The sequence below is a fragment of the Enhydra lutris genome, unplaced genomic scaffold, assembly GCF_002288905.1.
Source record: "Enhydra lutris kenyoni isolate GAN:26980312 unplaced genomic scaffold, ASM228890v2 scaffoldscaffold74, whole genome shotgun sequence".
NCBI classification, from domain to species: domain Eukaryota; kingdom Metazoa; phylum Chordata; class Mammalia; order Carnivora; family Mustelidae; genus Enhydra; species Enhydra lutris.
Window position 1 is genome coordinate 5,816,288 of NW_019154158.1, and position 24,748 is coordinate 5,841,035.

The 24,748-nt window shown below is 40.2% G+C and overlaps 1 protein-coding gene across 1 annotated transcript in view; it reads right to left on the reverse strand.

The window, feature by feature from the left end:
• The window catches only part of LOC111160109 (RNA binding motif single stranded interacting protein 2), a 73,262-nt gene extending 52,947 nt beyond the window's left edge, over positions 1-20,315 (reverse strand). Inside the window, exons 1-3 of the mRNA XM_022522954.1 lie at positions 19,932-20,315; positions 19,768-19,832; positions 18,789-18,875 (exon numbers count right to left, since the gene is read on the reverse strand). Coding sequence (XP_022378662.1) covers positions 18,789-18,854 — 66 coding nt within the window. The 5' untranslated portion in view covers positions 18,855-18,875; positions 19,768-19,832; positions 19,932-20,315. The remainder of the gene's footprint in view (positions 1-18,788; positions 18,876-19,767; positions 19,833-19,931) is intronic.
• Between the last annotated feature and the right edge of the window lie 4,433 nt (positions 20,316-24,748).

Here is a 24,748-nt window from a genome sequence, read left to right on the forward strand (position 1 = left end):
TACCTGCTGGAATGACTATCATAAAATCAAGAGATAAAAAATGCTAGCAAGAGGGAGCCTGGGTGGCTCAGTTGGTTGGGCGACTGCCTTAGGCTCGGGTCATGATCCCAGAGTCCCTGGATCAAGTCCCTAGTCTGGCTCCCAGTTCCACGGGGAGTCTGCTTCTCCTTCTGACGTTCTCCCCTCTCGTGCTCTCTCTCATTTTCTCTCTCTCTCTCTCAAATAAATAAATAAAATATTTTTTTAAAAATGCTAGCAAGGATGTGGAGAAAAAGGAACTCTGGTGCACCACTGGTAGGAATGTAAATTGGTACAGCCATTACGAAAAACAGTAAGGAGATTCCCTAGAAAATTAAAAATAGGGATGCCTGGGTGGCTCAGTTGGTTAAATGTCTGCCTCTGGCTCAAGTCATGATCCCAGAGTCCTGGGATGGAGTCCTGTATCAGGCTTCTTGCTCAGCAGGGACCTTGCTTTCCCCTCTCCCTGCCTGTGCTCTCTCTCTGATAAATAAATAAATAAAATCTTTTAAAAAATAAAAATTAGAAAAAAGAAAGAAAATTAAAAATAGAAATGCACGGGGTATGTGGGTGGCTCGGTGCATTGAGCCTCTGACTCTTAGTTTCAGCTTAGTTCATGAACTCAGGGTTGTGAGATCAAGCACCCCATCGGACTCCATGCTCAGTGTGAAGTCTGCTTGAGAGTCTTTCCCTTTCCTTCTCCCTCTGCCCCTCCTCCTGTTCATGTGTGAGTGTGCTCTCTCTCTCTCTCACACACACACACAAATAAATAAAATCCTAAAAAAAAAAAAAAAAGAAAAGAAAAGAAAGAAATCCATTAGATCTAGCAATCCCACTTCCGGGTATATATCCAAAGGTGATAAAATCACTCACTTTCTCAAAGAGATAGCTGGAGTCCCATGTTCACTGAAACATTATTCACAATAGTCAACATGTGGAAACAATCTAAGCATCCACTGATGGAGGAATAAAGAAAATGTTGTATATATACACAAAGGAATATTATTCAGCCATAAAAATGTAACTTGAAGGGCACCTGGGTGGCTCAGTGGGTTAAGCCTCTGACTTCGGCTCAGGTTATGATCCCAGGGTCCTGGGATCGAGCCCCGCATTGGGCTCTCTGCTCAGAGGTGAGCCTGCTTCCCTCTCTCTCTGCCTGCCTCTGCCTACTTGTGATCTCTCTCTCTCTCTGTCAAATGAATAAAAATTTAAAAAAAAAAATGTAACTTGATTTGTGACAACACCGATGGAATTAAATGGCATTATGCTAAGTGAAATAAGTCAAACAGAAAGACAAATACTATATGATCTCAGTTTATGTGGAATCTAGAAAACATCAAAGAGAGGAGCAGAGAGGAGAAGGGTGGTTGCCAACGGTTGAGGCGTGGGCAAATAGGGAGATATTGTCAAAGGGTACAAATTTCAGCTATAAGATGAGTAAGTTCTAGGGATCTAATGTACAGCATGGTGATTACAGTTTAACACTACTGTACTGTATATTTCAAAGCTGCTAGGACAGTAGTGTTTTCATGTGCTCACAGCAATAATAACAACAAAAAGGAAATTAGGTGAGGTGAAGGATATATTAACCGACCTTAGTGTGGCAAACCTTTTGCAATACAGATCTGTAGCAAATCGGCACATTTTATACATTAAACTTACAGAATGTTATATGTCAATTATATCTCAGTAAAACTGGGGCGGGGGAGAACCTGATTACTATGATGACCTATTTTAGTAGGACAAGAGAGGCAAAAACCAGACTGGAGGGGGATGAAGTAGAATAGGAGATTCTGAATTGAATATATGTAATTATCTCTATAGCCTCTCGAATCCCACTAAAATTATGATAAAGGTTTAAAAAAGACATAGGTGACTGGCATCTGAAAAGCATGCGACTCTTTATCTCAGAGTTGTGAGTTCAAGGCCCATGCTGGGTGTAAAGATTACTAAAAAATAAATGAAAACTTTAAATAAATAAATAAATTTCAAAAGACGTAGATTTCAGAGGATATAGAAAACAGGTAACAGATCTCAACAACATTTTAGAACCTGGACACCAGATGGGTAAGTGATATATAACTTAGAAGAGCAAAGAAAACTAAAACCTAATAGGAAGCAAACTAGGAGAAAGGTAATTCTGTAAAATTCCAGAGACACTCAAAAATTAGAGGCACCGGGGCACCTAGGTGGCTCAGTTGGTTGAGCAGCTGCTTTCAGCTTGGGTCATGATCCTGGAGTCCTGGAATCGAGTCCCACATCGGGCTCCCTGCTCGGCAGGGAGTCTGCTCTTCCTCTGACCTCTCCACTCTCACACTCTCTCTCTCTCTCAAATAAATAAATAAAATAAAATAAAATAAAAATTAGAGGCACCAAGCACCTAAAAAGACAAGCGTTAGCCACACAGTCAGGCTACCACTACCCCACTTCTACCTCCCCTCCAGAGGAAAACCAGTTTATTCTTTGGGGAGGTTGAACCAGAGGGACTCTGGTTTCCTAGCCACCAAGCAGAGCTGGGTGGGAATAAATACTAAAGTGAAATCATGAGGATTAAGCAATATTCTCAGCCATTTCTCCAACCCCACCCCTCTTAGGAGATTGGAGTATTTCTCTCTAGGAAAACTGACTACCACAATAGAAAAGCTCCATAAACGATGATATTCAGGCCCCTTCCTATGCAACAACTTTTATCACCTAAAGTGAAGTCCACAATTTGGTAAGCTTTTCCCATGACAACAGCATTTCCATCTGGTCTTTTATTTATTTATTTTTTTAAAGATTTTTTATTTATTTATTTGACAGAGATCACAGGCAGGCAGAGAGGCAGGCAGAGAGAGGAAGGGAAGCAGGCTCCCTGCTGAGCAGAGAGCCCGATGTGGGGCTCGATCCCAGGACCCTGGGACCATGACCTGAGCCGAAGGCAGAGGCCTTAACCCGCTGAGCCACCCAGGTGCCCCTCCATCTGGTCTTTTAATGTCTTTCACTTAAACAGCCAAATCTTTAGACATTTAAAGAAAACCTCTGAAGTCAAAGACAAAAACAAAAAAGAAACTCAAAAGAAATAGAACAAAAGAGGAAAACTTAATGAATAGTCTCAAGAGATTTAAACAAAAATATTTTATCTATGAAGCAAAAACAAAAGTCAACAAAAAAAGTAACATACTCAGGGCACCTGGGTGGCTCAGTGGGTTAAAGCCTCTGCCTTCGGCTCAGGTCATGATTCCAGGGTCCTGGGATCGAGCCCCGAATCGGGCTCTCTGCTTGGCAGGGAGCCTGCTTCCTCCTCTCTCTCTCTGCCTGCCTCTCTGCCTACTTGTGATCTCTGTCAAATAAATAAATAAAAAATCTTTAAAAAAAAAAAAAAAAAGGTACATACAGAGATTAAAAAAAAAAAAAAAGCTCTTAGAAATTAACGATATGGGAGCGCCTGGGTGGCTCAGAGGGCAGCTCAGCTCATGATCTCAGGGTCCCAGGATCCAGCCCCGCATTGGGCTCTCTGTTCAGGGGGAACCTGCTTCCCCCCTCTCTCTCTGCCTGCCTCTCTGCCTACTTGAGATCTCTGTCAAATAAATAAATAAAAATTCTTAAAAAAAAGAAAAAGAAATTAACAATATGATAGATGATATCAAAAAAATCTATAGAAGGGCTAGAAAATAAACAGAAGATAGAGGAAATATCACAGAAAATAAAACTTTTAAGAAAAGGGAAAATATTAAAGAAAATAGAAGAAAAATACTGATGTGTTAAGTCCTATAAAAAACAGGGCTTCAGGGGCACCTGGCTGGCTCAGTTGATAGAACATGGGACTCTTGATCTTGGGGTCGTGAGAGTAAGCCCCATATTATGTGTTGAGATTACTTAAAAAAATTTTTTAAATGTTATTCCATATAAAAACAAAACAAAAACAGGACTTCAAAAAGAACACATAGAGAAAAATAAAGGGAATAAATTACAACAAAAACACTACAACCAAAGGATATGTATTTCCAGGTTGAAATTGGTATACAACTCTAAATAAATAAGACCCACAAAAGGTTCATTATCGTGAAATTTTTTTAACACTGGGATAAAGATCCTAAAACTCTTGTAAGGGAGAGGAAAAGGCAGGCTTCTAACAACATTAACAAAAAATCAAATCTTTATCTTCTACAGCAGAAAGGCAACATACATCTAAAACTGAAAAACCACGGGATGCCTGCATAGCTCAGTCCATTAAGCATCTGCCTTTGGCTCAGGTCATGATCCTAGGGTCCTGGGATTGAGTCCCACATTGAGCTCCTTTCTCAGCAGGGAGCCTGCTTCTCCCTCTGCCACTCCCCCCCGCTTTTGAGTTCTTTCTCTCTGACAAATAAATAAATAAAATCTTAAAAAAGGAAGGAAGGAAGGAAAGAAAGAAAAGAAAGAAACTATTGAATCTATGGTCAAATGATTTCAACAAGAGTGTCAAGACCATTCAATGTGAAATGGACGGTCTTTTCAATAAATGACATCGGAAAAATAGAATATCCACCTGCAAAAAAAAATGAAGGTGGACCATTACTTAATACTATATATAAAGTTAACTCAAAACAGATCAAATACCTAAACACAAGAGTTAAAATTATAAAACTCTTAGAAGAAAACGTAGGAGGGGCACCTGGATGGCTCAGTTGGTTAAGCATCTGCCTTCAGCTCAGGTCATGATCTCAGAGTCCTGGGACCCAGACCCCTGTCCGGCTCCCTGCTCAGTGGGGAGCCTGCTGCTCCCTCTGACCCTCCCCCAGCTCATGCTCTCTCTCTCTCTCTCTCTCTCTCTCTCTCTCAAGTAAATCTTTAAAAAAGAAGGAGGAGGCAGAGAAGAAGGAAACATAGGAGAAAAGCCTCATGAGATTGGATTAGGCAATCTCTTGCCCAAAGCACAAAAAACCAAACAGAACTAAAGAACAAAAGAAAAAACAGATCAGTTGGACTATATCAAAATTAAAAACTTCTGTGCTTCAAAGGACACAATAAGCAGAGTCAAAAGGCAGCTTACAGAATAAGAGAAAATACTTGCAAATTACATTATCTAATAAGCAGTTAATAATCAAACTACAACACATCAACAAAAAAATAAACAATCCCATTAAAAAAACAGGCAAAAGATTCAGGCATTTATCCAAAGAAGATATACAAACAACCAACGAGCACATGACAAGATGTTCAATATCAATATCACTAACCATTAAAGAAATGCAAATCAAAACTATTACAAGCAGCACCTGGTTGGCTTGTCACTAAAGCACGTGACCCTTGACATCTAGGCTCTTGATATCCAGGTCCTGAGTTCAAGCCCACAATGATTACAGGGCTCACAAAATAACAACAGCAACAACACATTAAGGTACCATCTTACACCCGTTTGGATGGCTACTATCAAAAAAACAGGAAGTAGGTGTTGGCAAAAAAAGTAGAACTCAGAACCCTTGTGTACTGTTGGAGGGAATGAAAACAGTAAAACTGCTATGGAAAACAACATGGTGATTCCTCACAAAATTAAAAATAGGATTACCATATGATCCAGCAACTCCACTTCTGGTAATACACCCAAGAAAATTGAAACCAGAGTCTTGAAAAGATCTTTGTACACCCATGTTCACATACATTATCCATAATGGCCAAAAGATGGAAGCAACCAAGTGTCCCTCACTTGGGTTGAATGGATAAATGGTTGAACCACAACACATTCTTTTATATATTTGATGAAATATTATTCAATCTTAAAAAGCAAAGAAATTCTGACATATGTTTCAACATGGATAAACCTTGAGGATATTATGTTAAGTGAAATAAGCCAATCACAAAAAGATAAATACTGTGTGTTTCCAACTTGTACAAGAGTCTTAAGAGAATTCATAGAGACATAAAGTAGAACAATGGTTGCCAAGGTCTGGAAAGAGGAGAAAATGGGAAATTGTTTTTGTTTTTTTTTTTTAAAGGTTTTATTTATTCATTTGACAGAGAGAGACACAGCAAGAGAGGGAACACAAGCAGGGGAAGTGGGAGAGGGAGAAGCAGGCTTCCCGCCAAGCAGGGAGCCTGATGCAGGGCTCGATCCCAGGACCCTGGGATCATGACCTGAGCAGAAGGCAAACGCTTACGACTGAGCCACCCAGGCACCCCAAGAATGGGAAATTGTTTAATGGGTACGGACTTTCAGTTCTGCAAGATGAAAAGAATTCTAAAGACTGGTTGCACAACAGTGTAATAAATTACTATTACATACTGTACAATTAAAAAATAGGTAAGAGGGACACCTGCGTGGCTCAGTTGGCTAAGTGGCTGCCTTGGGCTCAGGTCATGATCCCGGGGTCCTGGGATCCTTTCTCCACAGGGAGCCTGCTTCTCTCTCTGCCTCTGTCTGCCACTCTGCCTGCTTGTGCTCTCTCCCTTTGACAAATAAATAAATAAATCTTTAAAAAAAAATAGGTAAGATGGTAAATTTTATGTTATATATATTTTACCACAGTCAAAAATAAAAAATACAGAGTGCCTGGGTGGCTCAGTCATTAAACGTCCGCCTTTTGCTCAGGTTCTGATTGGGAAGAAGTCCCACATAGGGCTTCCTGCTCAGCAGGGAGCCTGCTTCTCCTATCCCACTTCCCCCTGCTTGTGCTCCCTCTCTCGCTGTTTCTCTGTCAAATAAAGTCTTAAGAAAAAATAAAAATACAAAATACAAAAATAAGAAAAGGAGGGAGAGGTAAGGAAATAAAGACTCTACAGGAACTGCTCTTTCAATAAATTTTGGTTTTGTTTTTATTTTTTTTTAATCTCCACACCAAACATGGGGCTTAAACTCACAATCCTGAGATCAAGGGTCACATGCTCTACCTATGGAGCCAGCCAGGCACTCCAGGAAGTTTGATTATGAAAGAGATCAGAGAAATGGACAGTACTGGCAGCAGACATGGGATCAAAGCAGGATATGGTTGCTTTTGTTTGTTTAAGATGGGAAAATTATAAACTTGTTTATATGCAGATAGCAATGGGGGCACGTGGCTGCCTCAGTCACTGGAGCATGCAACTCTTAATCTTGGGGTTGTAAATGTGAGTCCCACATTGGATGCAGACATTACTTTAAAATCTTAAAAAAAAAAAAGTTTTTGAACAAACTGAGGGTTGATGGAGGGGAGATGGGTGGGGGATAGCCTAAATGAGTAATGGGTATTAAGGGAGGTACTTGTATTGAGCACTGGGTGTTATATACAAGCGATGAATCACTAAATTCTACTCCTAAATAAAAACTTTGGGGGGGAAAAAGTTTTTTATATGCAGAGAGGAATATAGAAAATGGAATCCTATTTTCACAGGTAGTTTGTTATAACTGCTAACCTTAATGATCATTTACTGTGTACCATGTATTAAGTACTAACGGTCTAACACAATACGTATGAGTATTACACATTAGACATGAGGCTCTCTGAGAAAAAGAGAAGTCAAGTATAAGTCAAACTTTTTGGCTGAGCACCTGAGAAAATGAAGTTACCATTTATGGAGATAGAGAAGATATTGAAGACAGTTTGGTGGGAAGATAGGAAACAGGCAGGAGCTCTGTTTTAGCCATGTTAAATTTGAAATGTCCAACAAACATCTAAATGGAGATGTCAAGGGTGACAATAGATATACGAATTTGGAATGCCAAAAGGCAGGCTAGGTCAGAAATACAATTTTAGAGTTTCCATGATATGGGTGATATTTAAAGCTATGAGACTGCACAAAGTTATGAAGGGAGAAGTAAAGACAGACAAGAAACTCAAGGGGTACCTAGGTGGCTCAGCAGATTAAGCATCCGACTCTTGATTTCAGCTCAGATCATGATCTCAGGGGTATATGATCGAGCCCAGTGTCAGGACCATGGTGTCTGCTTAAAAGTCTCTCCCTCTGCTCTTCCCTGCCACTCCTCCTATGGGCACACATGCACCCGCATGCATGCTCTCTCAAAAAAATTAAATTTTATATCTATCTATCTCTATATATATATATTTAAAGATTTTTTATTTATTTGACACAGAGAGAGCGAGAGAGGGAACACAAGCAGGGAGAGAGGAAGAAGGAGAAGCAGACTTCCCATTGAGCAGGAGCCCGACATGGGGCTCAATCTCAGTACCCCGGGATCACGATCCAAGCCGAAGGCAGACACTTAATGACTGAGCCACCCAGGCACCTCTAAATTAAATTTTTTTAAGAGTTTATTTATTCATGTGACAGAGATCACAAGTAGGCAGAGAGGCAGGCAGAGAGGGGGGAAGGAAGCAGCCTCCCCACCGAGCAGAGAGTCCAACGAGGGGCTCGATCCCAGGACCCCGAGACCACGACCCGAGCCGAAGGCACAGGCCCTAACCCACTGAGCCACCCAGGCGCCCCTCTAAATTAAATTTTAAAAAGAAGAAAAGAAAAGAAATTCAAGGACTGAACCCCGGGGAACTGCAAGATTTAAAGAGGAGAAGAATAAAGAGGAACAAGCAAAGGAGTTTTTTGTTTGTCTTAAAGATTTTATTTATTTATTTGACAGAGATCATAAGTAGGCAGAGAGGAAGGCAGAGAGGGAGAGAAGCACGCTCCCTGCTGAGCAGAGACCCTGATGCAGGGCTCGATCCCAGGACCCTGGGATTATGACCTGAGCTGAAGGCAGAGGCTTTAACCCACTGAGCCACCCAGGTGCCCCAAACAAAGGAGTTTTAAGAGGAGAGGCCACAGGTAGTAGAGGGACAGGACAATGTGGTGTTCTATAAAACAAACAAAGAAAGTGTTTCAAGGAATAGCATGATCAATTGTATCAAGTGTTTTGACAACAGATTAAATAAGATGAGGATATGAACTGACCATTCAAGAACATGAAAGCCACCAATAATTCTGGTGGAGTGGTGGGAGTAAAAGCTTAATTAGATTAGGTTTAAGAGAAATGAACAAGTAGAGAGGATGTGAATACACAGTAAATTTTATACAATGTGGAGAGGAAGAAATCTGGTACACTTGGTGGAAAGTAATTTAGCATTACCTCTTTAAGGTGAATATTCACACACCTTATGACTCAGCAATCCAACTAAGTACAAACACAAGAGAAATTCTTACACCAATGTACTACAAATACGAGAATGTTCAGTGCAGCAATGTTAGTAATAGAAAACACAAACCTGGAAACAATCCAAAAATCACTGGCAGGAGAATGGATAAATTATGGTATATTCACAAAATGAAATATGATATAGCATTGAAAAATGAATAAATCATAGCTGTATAGAACATGGATCATGAAAATGTAACATAGAATGGGGGGGCGGAGGGCCAGAAGACTATGTATTAAAATAAGGCAGTATGGTAGTGGTTGAGAACATAGACTAGGAGCCGGACTCTCTGAGTTCAACTCCTAACTAGGCCATTCACAGTAATGTGATTATTAAACTCTCTATACTTCATTTTTTCTAATCTGTATAAATAGGGATCATCTATAAACAGGGATGATGATGATGAAATTGTTATAAGGATTAAATGAGATAATATGTATATATTGTACAACATATATAAAGCACTTAGGACAATGTAAACAAGCAGATTAACATGATTTTTAACTGTGTTTTTAAAAAGCACCAGAATGATAAATATAAAATTTAGGAGAGTGGTTACCTCTAGAGGGGAGGTAGCGAAAGGAACAGGGAGAAACTCGTAAGTATATGCAATTTATAGGAAATTATTTTAGTTCTTGAGTTGAAAGGTGGACTTACAGGTATTCCTCTTATTATTATACTTTATAATTGCACGTAATCTTTTGCATTATCAAGTAATATATTAAAGATAATAAAAGAGGGGCGCCTGGGTGGCTCAGTTGGTTAAGGGTCTGCCTTCAGCTCAAGTCATGATCCAAGGGTACTGGGATCTTGCCTTTAACTTCTCCCTCTCCCTTTTCCAGCCGCCCCCCCATGCTTGTGTGCTCTCTCTCTGTCAAATAAATAGAATCTTTTAAATAAATAAATAATGGGGGTCCTGGGTGGCTTAATGGGTTGAACCTCCGCCTTCCACTCGGGTCATGATCCCAGGGTCTTGGGATCGAGCCCAATATCCGGCTCTCTGCCCTGCAGGGAGACTGCTTCCCCCTTTCTCTCTGCCTGCTGCTCTGCCTACTTGTGATCTCTGTCAAATAAATAAAATATTTAAAAATAAGGAAATATATAAGGAAATAAATAATAATAAAAGAAAAATGCAAGGAAATAAATGAGAGAAAGTATATACAACTCTTGAATAAACAACTCTTTCAAGATATTTTACTGTAAAGGGAAGAAGAGAAATGGGACAGCAGCTGGGGGAAGAAATGGCATCAAGAAAAAAGAAAAAGGCTTTTTGGATAAAAGAAATAACAGTTGGGGCACCTGGCTGGCTCAAGTCAGTAGAACAGCGACTCTTAATCTTGGGGTCCTGTCCAAGCCCCATGTTAGGCGTAGGGCTTACTTTAAAAATAGAAAGAAAAGAAAATAGTTCATTTACACATGCTGATGCAGGATTATAAATATTATCAAGTATTACGGGTTTTCAAAATAACCAATAAAGTATACCTGTACTTTAAGATGAAGAACTCAAGGTCAGAGAGCCTAAGAAACTCGCAACTAGCCACACAGCTAATAATTGACAAAAGTCACAATTAAATTCAGGTCTAACTCCTTATTTCACGTTTTGTATAGAATATACAATGCTGCCTTCCTTCATTTAACCTTAATTTAATGCCTAACATCAGCTTAATTACATTTATTAGAATACATACTTTACAGTATCTATTAGGTACGGTTAAGAAGCTGTTATCAGGTGTTTTGGAGGATAACAAACTGAATGCCATTGTCTTACCTTTACAGAGTTTATATTCCAATGAAAATAAGACAATCACCTGATTCCAAAACAACGCAAAATTATATAAACAGCCATATATGAAATACAAAATATTATAGAGGCTCAGGAAAAGTCTTCTTGAGGGCTGGGAGGTAGAGGAATTAGAAGCTTGATAGAGGTAACATTTCAGCTGAACTTGAGGGTTAGACAGTATCTCCCAAGAGGGTTTTAACTGTGAGCTACTGAACAGCCACAATCGTGCTTTAGCCCCCGAGCTGTTTAATGAATGTGGGTGCAGGGAACAAACAGAAAGGCCATTCCAAAAGGAAGGGATGGCAACAACCACAAAGGATCAGAGAGGCTGAATACTTGAGGCACAACAAAAACAAAAGGATCAGAGAGAAGGACAAGAATAGGAACATATATATTTGGAAAATAAGTATCAAGTAACTCACCATGATTCTTTTTACATTTTGGCTCCCATTTTCGTTAAGAAAATTCTCTCAATATCACCCCATCCTCTTTCTGCCTTTCTCTCACTTCTCTGTTCCCCATCTTTTTAAAATAACAACTTTATTGATATATAATTTACATACCATATAATTAGCCCACTTAAAGTATAAATTCAGTGGCATTTAGATCACAGTTTCACAGCCATTATCACAATTAATTTTAGAACATTTCCATTACCCCAAAAAGAAACCCAGTACCCATTACAAGTCACTCCCCATTTTCCCCTAACCATCCCCTTCTCCCCCAGACCTAGGCAACCACTAATTTGCTATCTCCATAGATTTGCCTATTCCAGACATTTCCTTTCTTTCTTGTTTTTTTTTTTTTTTAAAATTTTTTTTTTTTTTAAAGAAAAAGATGACAAATAGGTGGCAGAGGGGGAGGCGGGGGGGGGGGGGGGGGGGCGGGGCGGGGAGAGTAGGCTCCCTGCTGAGCAGAGAGCCTGATATGGGGCTCAATCCCAGGACCCTAAAATCATGACCTGAGCCGAAGGCAGAGGCTTAACCCACTGAGCCACCCAGGCGCCCCTATTCCGGACATTTCATATAAATGGAAGCATAAAATATGTGGGCTTCGTGAGGGGCATCTTTGACCTAGCATAATGTTTTTCAAGGTTCATCCATTTTGTAGAATGTATCAGTATTCTATTCTATCTTATTGATGAATAAAATTCCAAAACTTCCATTATATGGGTACATACATTTTATTTATCCATTCATCAGTTGGTGGGTATCTGGGATGTTTCCACTTATTTGCTATTATTCCACCATAATGTTGCTATAAACACAGGTGCACAGGTTTTTGTGTGGGCATGTTTTAATTCCTCTTGGGTATATACCTAGGACTGTTTTTAACATTTTTTTAATTTTAATTTTTTATTTATTTGAGAGAAAGAGAGCAAGAGGAGGAGGAGGAGCAGGGGGACAAGCAGACTCCTCACTGAGTCAGGAGCCTGAGGCAGGGCGGGATCCCAGAACCCCCCTCCCAGACCATGACCTGAGCTGACGTCAGAAGCCGAACCCCTAGCCCACTGAGTCACCCAGACGCCCTGACTGGTTTAACCTTTTAAGAACAGCCAAACTGTTTTCCAAAGCAGTCGCACCATTTTACATTCCCACAGTGTATGAAGAGTCCAATTACTCCATGTTATTACCTGTCTTTTTGATCACAGGCAACCTAGTGGCTGTGAAGTGGTATCTCACTGTGGTTTTTGATTTGCATTTCCTTGATGGCTAATGATGCTGAGCACCTTTTTCATGGCTATTTGTAGATCTTCTTTGAAGAAATACTTATTCATATCTTTTGCCCATTTCTTAATTGAGTGCTGCTCTCCATCTTACCGTTCTTAAAAGATCAGTCTTTACATACCATGTATACGTCATTACCTTCTTACAATCATCAACCCACTACAACCTCACTTCTGCTCCCCACTCTGAAATTGCTTGTCAGAAGTGCCAACCACCTCTGCAGTGACAAAAATCAATGGGTACTGGGGTACCAGGGTGGCTCAGTCAGTTGAGCGTCTGACTCTTGATTTCGGCCCAGGTCATGATCTCGGGGTCATGGGATCAAGCCCCGAATGGGCCTTGTGTTCAGGGAGTCTGTTGGGAGATTCTTTCCTTCTTCTCCCTCTGCCCCTTTCCCCACACACACACACACTCTCTCTCTCTCTCTCATAAATAAATCTTATAAAAAATAAAATTAAGGGCCCCTGGGTGGCTCAGGCTCAGTGGGTTAAGCCTCTGCCTTTGGCTCAGGTCATGATCTCAGGGTCCTGGGATCGAGTCCCGAGTCCGGCTCTCTGCTCAGCAGGGAGCCTGCTTCCCTCTCTCTCTGCCTGCCTCTCTGCCTACTTGTGATCTCTCTCTCTCTGTCAAATAAATAAAATCTTTAAAAAAAAAAAAATTAAGAAAATTAAAAAAAAAAAAATCAATGGCTACTCTTCAGTCCTCATCTTCCAGAATAAAACTCTATGGTATGTACATCCACATTATAATTCCATCTGACCTCTTAATCTATACTTTATGTCATCCTGTTTCTTGTCTGTATCCTTCTGTCTTACAGCATATTTTCTTATGTAATTAGAAATGTAAACCAGTAATCCAAGGGTATATCCAGAGAATTGCAGGTAAAAACAACTGCATAAAGCAGAGTGAAGGTAACGGAATCAAGGAGGGGGCGGTAGGTGCGGAAGATAAGGAAAGGCTGGATAGGAGCACCTGGGTGGCTCAGTTGGTTAAGTCTGACTCTCAATCTCAACTCAGGTCTTGATCTCAGGGTGGTGAGGTCAAGACCTGCAACGGGCTCCACACTGGGCATGGAGCCTACTTAAAAAAAAAATTGAAAATAAAAATTAAGGGGTACCTAGGTGGCTCAGTCAGTTAAACACCTACCTGCCTTTGTCTCAGGTCATGATCCCAGAGTCCTGGGATTGGGCCCCGTATCACATCCAGCTCCCAGCTCAGTGGGGAACTTGCTTCTCCCTCTCCCTCTGCCTGCCACTCATAGTGTTCTCTCTCTCACTCTCTCTCTCTGTGAAATAAATAAATAAAATCTTTTAAAAAATAAAAATAAATATTTTTTAAATTAAAAAAAAAAGGCTGGATAAATAGTGAGTATTGAGTTAGGATTTTGGCTTTGTTTAGCAGGTAATATATAGCCATTAAAGGTTTTTATACAAGAAATGCTCAGTACCAGACTTACTGCTGGGATGCTGGAAGACTGTCATGGCAGCAAATATAAAGTTACTGGGTGGCGGGGGGAGGAGGGGTTACTAGTTGGCTCAGTCAGTTAAGGGACCAACTCCTGCTTTGGGCTCACGTCGTGATCTCAGGATACGGAGATCCAGCCCCAGGACAGGCTCCCTGCAAAGCACAGCTAGGCTTATCCCTCTCCCTCTGCTCCTGCTCTCGTGTGTTTGCTCCTCACTCACTCTCATAAATAAACAAAAAGTCTTTTAAAAAATCCTTTAAAGTTATCTGGGGGTCAGGGGCAAGGCTGGGAGAACCAGGAGGCAAGCAGATCATGTGGGATACCTATTATAGTAGTAAAGATAATCAGTAATGAGTGCATAAATTAGTCTGGTAGGGCTCAAAAGGTAAAGGAAGGATCAAAGGAAAGACGTTACCACTAAACTTTAACCAACTGAGTCAACTTTATTATGGACAACAAAATAGCTGCCCCCAGTCAAGAGATGTTAAACCTAAAAGTCCTTAGTCCTCAGCTTTAATAAAGTTTGATTTGATGGAAACTAGCTGAAAGTGTAGTAGACACAGAAAAATCATCCTTCCCTGTTATAAGCATAAAAGCTTATAGCATTGCTTCCCACTTTCTTCTCTCCTAAGTAAATACTAAAAACTTTCAGGTAACTCCTGCTTCTCAGAGTGAAGATCTGACAGTGCCCACCAGTTAGTTCCACTCCCATCCATCACTGCTTCCAACCCCCTCCCCCTACTGCTCTTTAGTCTGTTAAGATCAAGAGGAAATAGAAATTTATGCAAAATAGGTTAGGCAAGGCAAATTATCCCAAGTTAAACACAATCTCTTTTCTTTTTTTTCCACAGGAAATAGTTGTTGATGCTCTGAGGAGTTAAATTATAATAACACATGCCAGGAAGATGATGTCAGGGAAGGCGTGGTTAGGCCCTTTACAAGTCTGAGATTCCTTCAGTTCCAAACATTTCCTCTTTCAATCTCACCTACACTCAAGTCAACTCCTTCAAACACTGAAGTGTTGAGACCCTAGAACTCTGATTCTTTTACTTTTCAATTTTTAAAAAATGAACCAAAGAGTAATTGAAGCCCATTTAAACAGATGTTTTTAAAACATGCACTACATTATGTTTCAGAATCAGTCTTTGAAATCCACATTCCCCCTTTCTGTGACTATTTTAATTCCAAGAAAAGAATGGATATTCAACACTACATCTTGAGAAAGAATCTGCCTTTATTAGGAATTATATATTCGTTGGTTGTATTCCTGCATTTACCACAAAGAAAAATAGTAAGAAAACTATGTTGTGGACTCCTCAGGTAACAACTTCCCTGACAAGTGAAGTATACAAATATGCTTCCGAATAAAACAATCCTACTTTTTAAAGTCAAGTAAATAAAATTAACACTTTCAAAAAAGTCACAACACTGATATACAAATAGTTCTTCTGAGCTCCCTGGCAATTATTTCTACTCCACAAACTAGAAGTGATGACTACAATAAAGTATGATGTAAAAATCCTCCTTCAAGAAAGCAGATCTAGGGGGCGCCTGGATGGCTCAGTGGGTTAAAGCCTCTGCCTTTGGCTCAGGTGGTGATCCCAGGGTCCTGGGATCAAGCCCCATGTCGGGCTCCCTGCTCTGCGGGGAGCCTGCTTCCTCCTCTCTCTCTGCCTGTCTCTCTGCCTACTTGTGATCTCTGTCAAATAAATAAATAAAATTAAAAAAAAAAAAGAAAGCAGATCTACAAATCTATTATACCTAGATTTTTCTATTACATAATGACAGTTAAAGCAGATATTGAGAATTTGTATTTTTTAAAAGTTTAAATTTTGATTGTTCTTTCAGTGTTTTAAACATTTTGGACAGGTCAAAGAACTTCCTCGCATAGACTCGATCTACTTGAGAAACTGAGTTCTTAATATAAATGACAAGCCAACATCAACATTAAAACTTAACCTTGTCATAGAAAAGTCTGGTAGGATATATACACCAAATTGCTACCAGTTATTTTCCATGAGGGGTAGGATTTGAGAAAGGAACTTTAGAACAAAAAAGGAAGACTTAACTTTTTATTTTATATACCTCTTTATGCTTACTTTTTTTAGTGAGCATGTCTTAAATTTATTACTAAAAACAAAAGTTACTTTAAATTTGGTTTATTTGGTTTATTTATTTGGTTGGGGCATCTGGGTGGCTCAGTGGGTTAAGTCTCTGCTATCAGCTCAGGTCATGATCTCAGGGTCCTGGGATCGAGTCCCATATCTAGCTCTCTGCTCAGCAGGCAGCCTGCTTCCCCCTGTCTCTCTCTACCTGCCTCTCTGCCTACTTGTGATCTCTGTCAAATAAATAAATGAAATCTTTAAAAAAAATGTAACCTTGGGGGTGCCTGGGTGGCACAGCTGGTTAGCAGCTGACTCTTAGTTTTGGCTCAGGTCTTGATCTCAGGATCCTGGGATCAAGCCCTGCAATGGGCTCCACACTCAGGGCAGAGTCTGCTTGATACTCTTTCTCCCTCTTGCTCTGTTCCTCTGCCCTCTGCAAACGTGCACACCTGCACGTTTGCCTCTCTCTCAAGTATAAAATCTTTTAAAAGAGTGTGAAAAAGTAATCTTGAATGTAAAAATTTACAAATTGCATGAACAAATCCATCTAAACACTCTTCCTAAAAGAGAAACAAACACATTAAGTACTACGTGTCAACACCAACACAGAGCAATGTCATAATGTTTTAAATATACCCAATATTCACCAACCTGTATGTACACACACGAGTCATATACACAGCCACAAAGTGATGCCATCATAACACTGACCTGTAAAAACCCACACGATTCTTTTTTTTTTTTTTTAAAGATTTTATTTATTTATTTGACAGAGAGAGATCACAAGTAGACAGAGAGGCAGGCAGAGAGAGAGAGGGAAGCAGGCTCCCCGCTGAGCAGAGAGCCCGATGCAGGACTCGATCCCAGGACCCTGAGATCATGACCTGAGCCAAAGGCAGCGGCTTAATCCACTGAGCCACCCAGGCGCCCCAACCCACACGATTCTTGATTGCTTTTCAAACCTTACAAGTTATCAGAAGAGATATGAGATTTGAATCCTAGTCCATAATTATACCTCTTTGTCCCCTACGGTATCCCAGATTTAGAAGCTGGTTAAATGCTTCCTACACTACAAGATGGAAAGAGAGTAAAGACAGGTAAGAGAAGATTTTAGATAGCACTGAATACATGAAGCCCTTAAGAGGAAAAAAAAAGTAACTTCTATAATTTATTTTTACTTTATTTTAATGGGTCTGGGTAACCTGGGAGACTTGGAGAAAAAAAAATGGGGAAAGTTTCATATAGTACTATATAAATTTTGAAAAGAATAAAAACAAATGAAATATCCAGTCACCTAGTGACATTGGTTAAATGTCTGCCTTTGGCTTGGGTCATGATCTCAGGGTCCTAGAATGGAGCCCCACATCAAGCACCATAACAAGCACCAATCCCTCTCCCTCAGTGCCATGCCCCCACTCGTGGGCTCCTTATCTAAAATAAATAAAATCTTAAAAATATATTCTTCTATCAAAATTATATATTCATATATGTATGTGTATTATTGATAACTAACAATCATATATGGACCCATATTTCTTAAGGATATAAACAGAATGAATACCGTTACAAATTGATACTAAGTGTTTTGGGTCTAAATATTTATCCACTGCCTTGATCAGACACTTGGTTTAAATTACCTATAACAATATCTTTAGATATATGAGAAAGCACCAGGAATCCTTCCCAAACCCTCCAATGCTCCATCAGATGGGTAAAAGATCCCTACACATCCATGGCATCTTTTTTCTTCAAAGAACAGCTACATAACAGGAGAGAGGGTAAAGGGTCTTTCTCCTACACCATGAAGTTCTTCCTAATCACCACTGTGTGCCCTGAAATGCCAAGAAACTGCCAAGGATATTCTCTGTTGAATGTGGGCATGACTGTCCACCTCTTGTTAGACTGCCCATGCTTCCAAGCATACCACAATTCTCTGGCATCCGCAGGTTAATCACAAAGACTCTGAGGATCCCTGCTGGGCCTGGCCATCACCAGAGGTCCAAGTACCAGCTCAGCAGCAGAACCCAAAGAATCAGAGACTGCTGCCTTAATTCAAAGGTATGTTCTCTCTTAGGACTCCTTCCCTCGGGGCTGGGTGGGACAGGGTCTCTACCTAGTCTAGAAGAGTATACCCAGTTCTTGATGAAGCTGTCGTTATTTCACAGACTATATATTTCAGGTACCTGATAATGCTGGTGAAGTGGGTAGAAAGGAAGGGGTGGGGGGCGTAGAAACAGTTCATCAAAAAGATAAAAATAACCTTGGAGGGAGTGGGCAGGAGACCAGTGTTTGAGATGACATATTATCCCAGTAGAGACTGGCTATATCAGCAGGAAGTCAAACTAACTTCATTTCACAAAGATACAAACTTACAAGCTTGATTTGTTTTTAATTCCCCTGCCTTCTCAGGCCTCACAGGCAGGGACTATAAACTGCTGGAACTTCAAAACCAGGTGAGAAAAGATGCCGAAAGAAGTGGTGGAAAGGGAGAGGCACTGAGTGGAGAGAGGAATTCCGATCCCCTCTAACTAGGAATGTTAAAGCCAAGGGCACTCCCGGATCCCCAGGAAAGGAAGTCGCTGGATTCCAAAAAGCACTTTTCCCTACCTTCTTGTTGCTCTTGTTATAGCCAAAAGTCGAAATCCCAGGCCTGGAAGTCACTGATAGCAGCATTTTCTCTTTAATATAAGGGAGCTGAGAGAGAGAAGAGGGAGAGGGAAAGGGAGGGGGAAGAGATGGGGAAAGAGAAAATGAGAGGGAAAAGGGAGGGGGAGGAGAAAGGGGGAGAAAAGGAGCAAGAGGGAGAGGGATGGGGGGGCGGGTAGAGAATGAGCTAGGGCTGCTTGTTTACGTCACTGAGAGAAGTTAACCTAGAGTCTGAATGAGGCACTTCCACTGGGTCCTAATGCCCCAGATGTTATTTTATTTTTCACAGTCTTGGTAGTTAAAGCAAAAAGAAAAGTTCTTAGGTCTACCTGTTTCAACTCCATCCCTTTTCCAATAAGAACAGGTTCTGATTCCCCCCCAAAAGACAGTGAAGATTTTTTTTTCTTTTATTTATTTTTTTTTTTGCCTTAGAGCTATAAGATTTAGAAGCTTGATTTTTAAAGGGACCACTGTGACACACTGTCTCAGAGAACACGTGAGGACAACTATACTGAGAACAAATATGTGAGATGAGCTCAGGACTTTTCCCACACTTTATACTTAGAGTGATCTTCATGCAGGAAGAAAGAACAAACAGAAGAGCGGGCCAAAGAGCAGAGACAGAGTATGGGAAGTAACTAGTTTCAGATCCTTGGATAGTTCTATTCCTCATTCCTCTTGGGTCATGCTGTTGGGCTCAGCCTCTCACTCCTTTTCAGATTCCCCCAGGCATGATTTCATACTTGAGAAGGAATTATCAAACTGGACTATGTCATGAAATTTGGTGTCTGGTGGTTTCTTTTCTTTCCCCCCAGCTTTACCAGATAAAACTGCCTACGTAGCAGTTTCTTCAACAACTGTAAACTATCTTGTTTGACTCTTTATCCCACCATTTTCTGTCATCAAGGTGCGTGAAGCTCCAATAATTAAGATTACTCACCAAACGTGGAATTTATGCCCAAACTGAAGTTCGGAGTTGGAATGTTTGCTTCAAGTGTCTCTGAGCTGTAGGAAAAAATTACTTTTAAAAGCATATGCTTCACAGAGAAGAAAATACAAAGTTCTTAGGGAAGAAGAATCTAAAACAATTGAGACAACACTCACCTCAAACAGTTTCAAAGTGATGGCTTGTAGAAGTAGCCTTAATAAGAAACTTGTAGGAAACCAAAGATTCAAGAATGATACCCAGTAATTCCTACCAATCCAAATGGAACAGGGATGTAAAATCAAAGCCTTCAAATCCCTTCTTCAGGTCACCTTGTGCCATCATAGATGTTCTGTCAAAACACAAATTAACCTTATCTGCAGGGCTGTTGCCCCAACAAACCTTAAGCCCAAAACCTCCCTTAAATGAAGCGCCCTTCTCCCTTCTAGTTTTCAGGCCACCTTTTTGCTAGGATAATGCGACAGACAGGACTAACAATCAGCAGAGTAAATACTCACATATTCACATACCACACTCTAACTTTCATTTCCAACAGGACAGGAAGTGCCTGCTCAGCTCAAGGGACACAGGAAGGGTGGGAACAGCCTCAATGTGGGAACTACAACGGAGACTGGAAGAACAGTGGCCAAATGCAATAAATAAATTACTAAAGGCATCTCTCAGTGCTACTGTATTTTTTTAAAGTACCTTTTCTGCCCTCAGAGATTCTCATTCATTATATGCCAAAATATCCTTGCCAGTTAGGCCCTTGGTTGATTTCTTCTCCCTTAGCTTAACAATGTGGTACAAAAATCTTGATCTCTAACACCTGATTTAAAATGGAATTATAAAGCCAGTCAACCTATTTTAATTTTTTAAAAAATTCTAACATTCTCAATGTGTTTTGTTCTCCTCCTTTATTCCTTAATGCTCAATGATATTGTAGAATTTAAAATAGGGTCCCCTGGGTGACAGAGTCGGTTAAGCACCTGACTCTTGATTTTGGCTCAGGTCATGATATCAGGGTCATGGCCCAACCCCCCCACCCTTGGGCTCTGAGTATGGAGTCTGCTTGAGATTCTCTCTCGCTCTTCCTCTGCCTCTGCCATTGATGCTCTCTAACTCTCAAATAAAATAAATAAATCTTTAAAAAAATAAAATCTAAAATAGTTAAAACCATGAGTCTTAGAGAGACACAGCCCATGAGTTCAAATGCTGACACCATCGTTATTACTTATGTGACTTTACATCAAGGTACTTAACATCCCTAAATTACTCATTTGCAAAATGGAGATAATACCTACTTCATTAGTCTTTGGAATCAAATCTAAGTTCTAGCTCGGTTCTGTCACAAACTAGTGACACAGAAAATCACCTCACATGTCTGAATCTTTTCTCACCTATAAAACAGGATAAATAAAGAGTATCTCTTTCCTAAAACTGTAGTGAAATGAGACAATACATACAATGCCCTGAGAAAAGGGTGCCTGGGTGGCTCAGTGGGTTAAAGCCTCTGCCTTCGGCTCGGGTCATGATCCCAGGGTCCTGGGATCGAGCCCCACATCAGGCTCTCTGATCGCGGCAAGCCTGTTTCTCCCTCTACCCCGCCCACCTGCCTCTCTGCCTACTTGTGATCTCTGTCAAATAAATACATAAAATCTTAAAAAAAAAAAAAAAAAAAGGAGCCCTGAAGAAAGTCTTCGGCACTTAGTAGACAATCAATAGATATTAGCTCCATTATGACTAATTACTCTACTATCTCCCAGTGTGTATACTTTGTGGGTACTGTATAATCCAGATTGGATGATGTGAAGTGAATATTTCCAAAAACTAGTACCTTAATTACATTCAAAAGATACTAGGACTAGGCACGCTAAACTCTGTAACGGGAAATACTGGATAAGAAGTTCCAGGAATCGGGGCACCTGGGTGGCTCAGTGGGTTAAAGCCTCTGCCTTTGGCTCAGGTCATGATCTCAGGGTCCTGGGATTGAGCCCTGCATCTGGCTCTCTGCTCAGCAGGGAGCCTGCTTCCCCCCCCCCCTCTGCCTGCCTCTCTGCCTACATGTGATTTCTCTTTCTGTCAAATAAATAAATAAAATCTTAAAAAAAAAACCCACAAACAAACAAAAAAGAAGTTTCAGGAATCATCCATCCAATTTTTTTTCTTTCTCTATATTGTATAAGCTAACAATCTGATCATTCAGAAATTCCTAACTTTGATCTGGAAATTGGTAGAACATCTCTTATCCCTACAAAAAAATGAAACAAAATAATACAACATCAAACCTTACTAGATATGACACCCAGCTCCCATTTCTCTAGAGTCCTACTACTCTAAGAAATAGAAATAGATTCAGAAAAATGAAAAAGGAAAAAAAAAAAAGGATTTTCAACCATTCTAAGATTTAATACCATTTTTCTTCTCTAAAAGTAGACAGTATCAGGAAAATGGAAGATGGTGGCAGAGTAAGAAGACCCAAGCCTCACTCATCCCACAAATGCAACTAGATAATTATCAAATTATCCAAAGTACCCCAGAAATTGTCCTGAAGACTGGCAGAATAAGTTTCACAACTAAGGGTAGAAAAGAGACCACATCGAAGAAGCCCCCCACCAAAAAAGGGGGGATAAAAAATGGCACTCACATATATTTAGTATTCATAAAAATTTTCAAAAATAGAAACTAAATCCAAATGAATTTCATGTTCATATGATCTGGGAAAATACTGGTATTACAATAAATTTGAGGATATTGATTTAACTGACGTTTTCAGGGGATGGCTGGATGGCTCAGTGGGATAAGCATCTGCCTTTGGCTCGGGTCATGATCCCTGGGTCCTGGAATCAAGTCCCACACCAGGTTCCTTGCTCAGCAGGGAGTCTGCTTCTCCCTCTGCTTGTGCTCTTTCTCTGGCAAATACATAAATAAAATCTTTAAAAAAAAAGTTTTCAGGGATACCTGACTGGCTCAGTTGGTGCAGCATGACTCTTGATACTGGTGTTACAAGTTTGAGCCCCATGTTGGGTGCAGAGATTACTTAAAAAAAAAAAAAAAAAAATACAATCTTTTTTTAAAAATACTATCTTCAAAAAAAAATTTTTTAATTAAAAAATAAAAAGTAGAGGCGCTGGATGGCTCAGTCAGTAGGTGACTGCCTTTGGCTTGGGTCATCATTCCAGGGTCCTGGGGTGGGTTCCCCCCCATCAGTGGCTCAGCACAGAGCCTGCTTCTCCCTCTCCCTCTGAAGCTCCCCCTGCTTGTGCTCTCTCACTCTGTCAAATAAATAGACTCTTTTAAATAAAAGTAAATAAATAAATAAATTTTTAAAAAGTAAATTTTTAAAAATAGACTTTTTAGTCTTAAAACTTTGGAGTTATCAGCCTTAAAATTAAAACTTTTAGGAGCGCCTGGGTGGCTCAGTGGGTTAAGCCTCTGCCTTGGGCTCAGGTCATGATCTCAGGATCCTAGAATTGAGCCCCCCTGTTGGGCTCTCTGCTCAGCAGGGAGCCTGCTTCCCCTCTCTCTCTGCCTACTTGTGATCTCTGTCAAATAAATAAAATAAAATAAACACTTAAGACTTTTACTGAAAGGGAAGGGAAAGGAAGGGAAAGGAAGGGGAGTGGGGGCACCTGGCTGGCTCAGTCAGTAGAGCATGCAATTTTTGATCTGGGGGGATTGTAAGTTTAAGCTAAACACAGGATATAGAGACTACTTAAAAATAAAATCTTTAAAATATATAAAAATAAAGTAAAAGTAGACAATCTATCAAATAGAAGGGAGATAAAGAAGAATCCAATTAAATAAATTCTATTTTGGGGCGCCTGGGTGGCTCAGTGGGTTAGGCCGCTGCCTTCGGCACAGGTCGTGATCTCAGGGTCCTGGGATCGAGCCCCGCGTCGGGCTCTCTGCTCTCTAGGGGAGCCTGCTTCCTCCTTTCTCTCTGCCTGCTTGTGATCTCTCTGTCAAATAAAGAAATAAAATCTTTAAAAAAAAAATAAAATAAAATAAATAAATAAATAAATAAATAAATTCTATTTTATGTGAGCTAATACAAAACCCTAGGTTTTTATAGTCTGTCTTCTCAGGGCCACAGAAGTAAAAATGACGTAGGTTTATGAACTGATGCTAAAGGTTAATTATGTCAAATGGCACTAACAAGACTGTAAACTACATCCTTTACTCTGGTAAGTATTTTTTTAAAGAAGGTTATGGAATTTGTGGAAGTGATAGAGAATGTAATAACAAAGTTCCATGGTTAGACTCAGGAGACACAGGAGAGGAGGAAGAATCCTATTTCTTCAGTGTGTTTCACACCCATACCCACCTGCTTTGCCAATTATATGGCCCACATTTTTCAAGATCTACTCAATGCCTCTCCAATTCTTGATTCTCATGGGCCCAGCACTCAAGAGCTGTTCTGAGGGGAAAAGTAAAATGGGAGTTATTAGAGATTTGTCTTGGAAAGAGACATTTGCAACTCTGATTCAATATAGCCTCATTTTTAATTTCTCCAGAAAAACAAACTTTGAAATAAGTGTCTCAAGTAAAGGATCTAGGGCTAGATCCACTGTGATTCGTATACTGAAAGATGTTTGCATGCAACTATCAAGCCCTCCACATCAGGGTAGAGAACTCAAAAGAACCTATCACCTACAGATGTGCTAGGCCCTGTAGAAAGATATTCACCTGGAGCCAGGGTGATGGAGAACATGCATATGAAAGCAGGGAGACAGGGACAGTTTGCTCGCAAAACTCTGAGTTTGGTTCAGAAACCTGAACAAGGTATATTAGAGCCAAGGATCCTTTTCCCCCTCTTGCTGTTAGTAGTCTCCTGTGGATTCTCTCTCCTCCCCTTGATTAACTTATGTGCTCAAAGACTAGAAAATGGAAAGATACCAAAAAGTTTAATTTATTTCATGGTAAAAAGATGAGGTAATACCTCAGGAAGAAGTAAAACAAAGTTATTTAACACATCACCTTCCCTTTTTTTTTT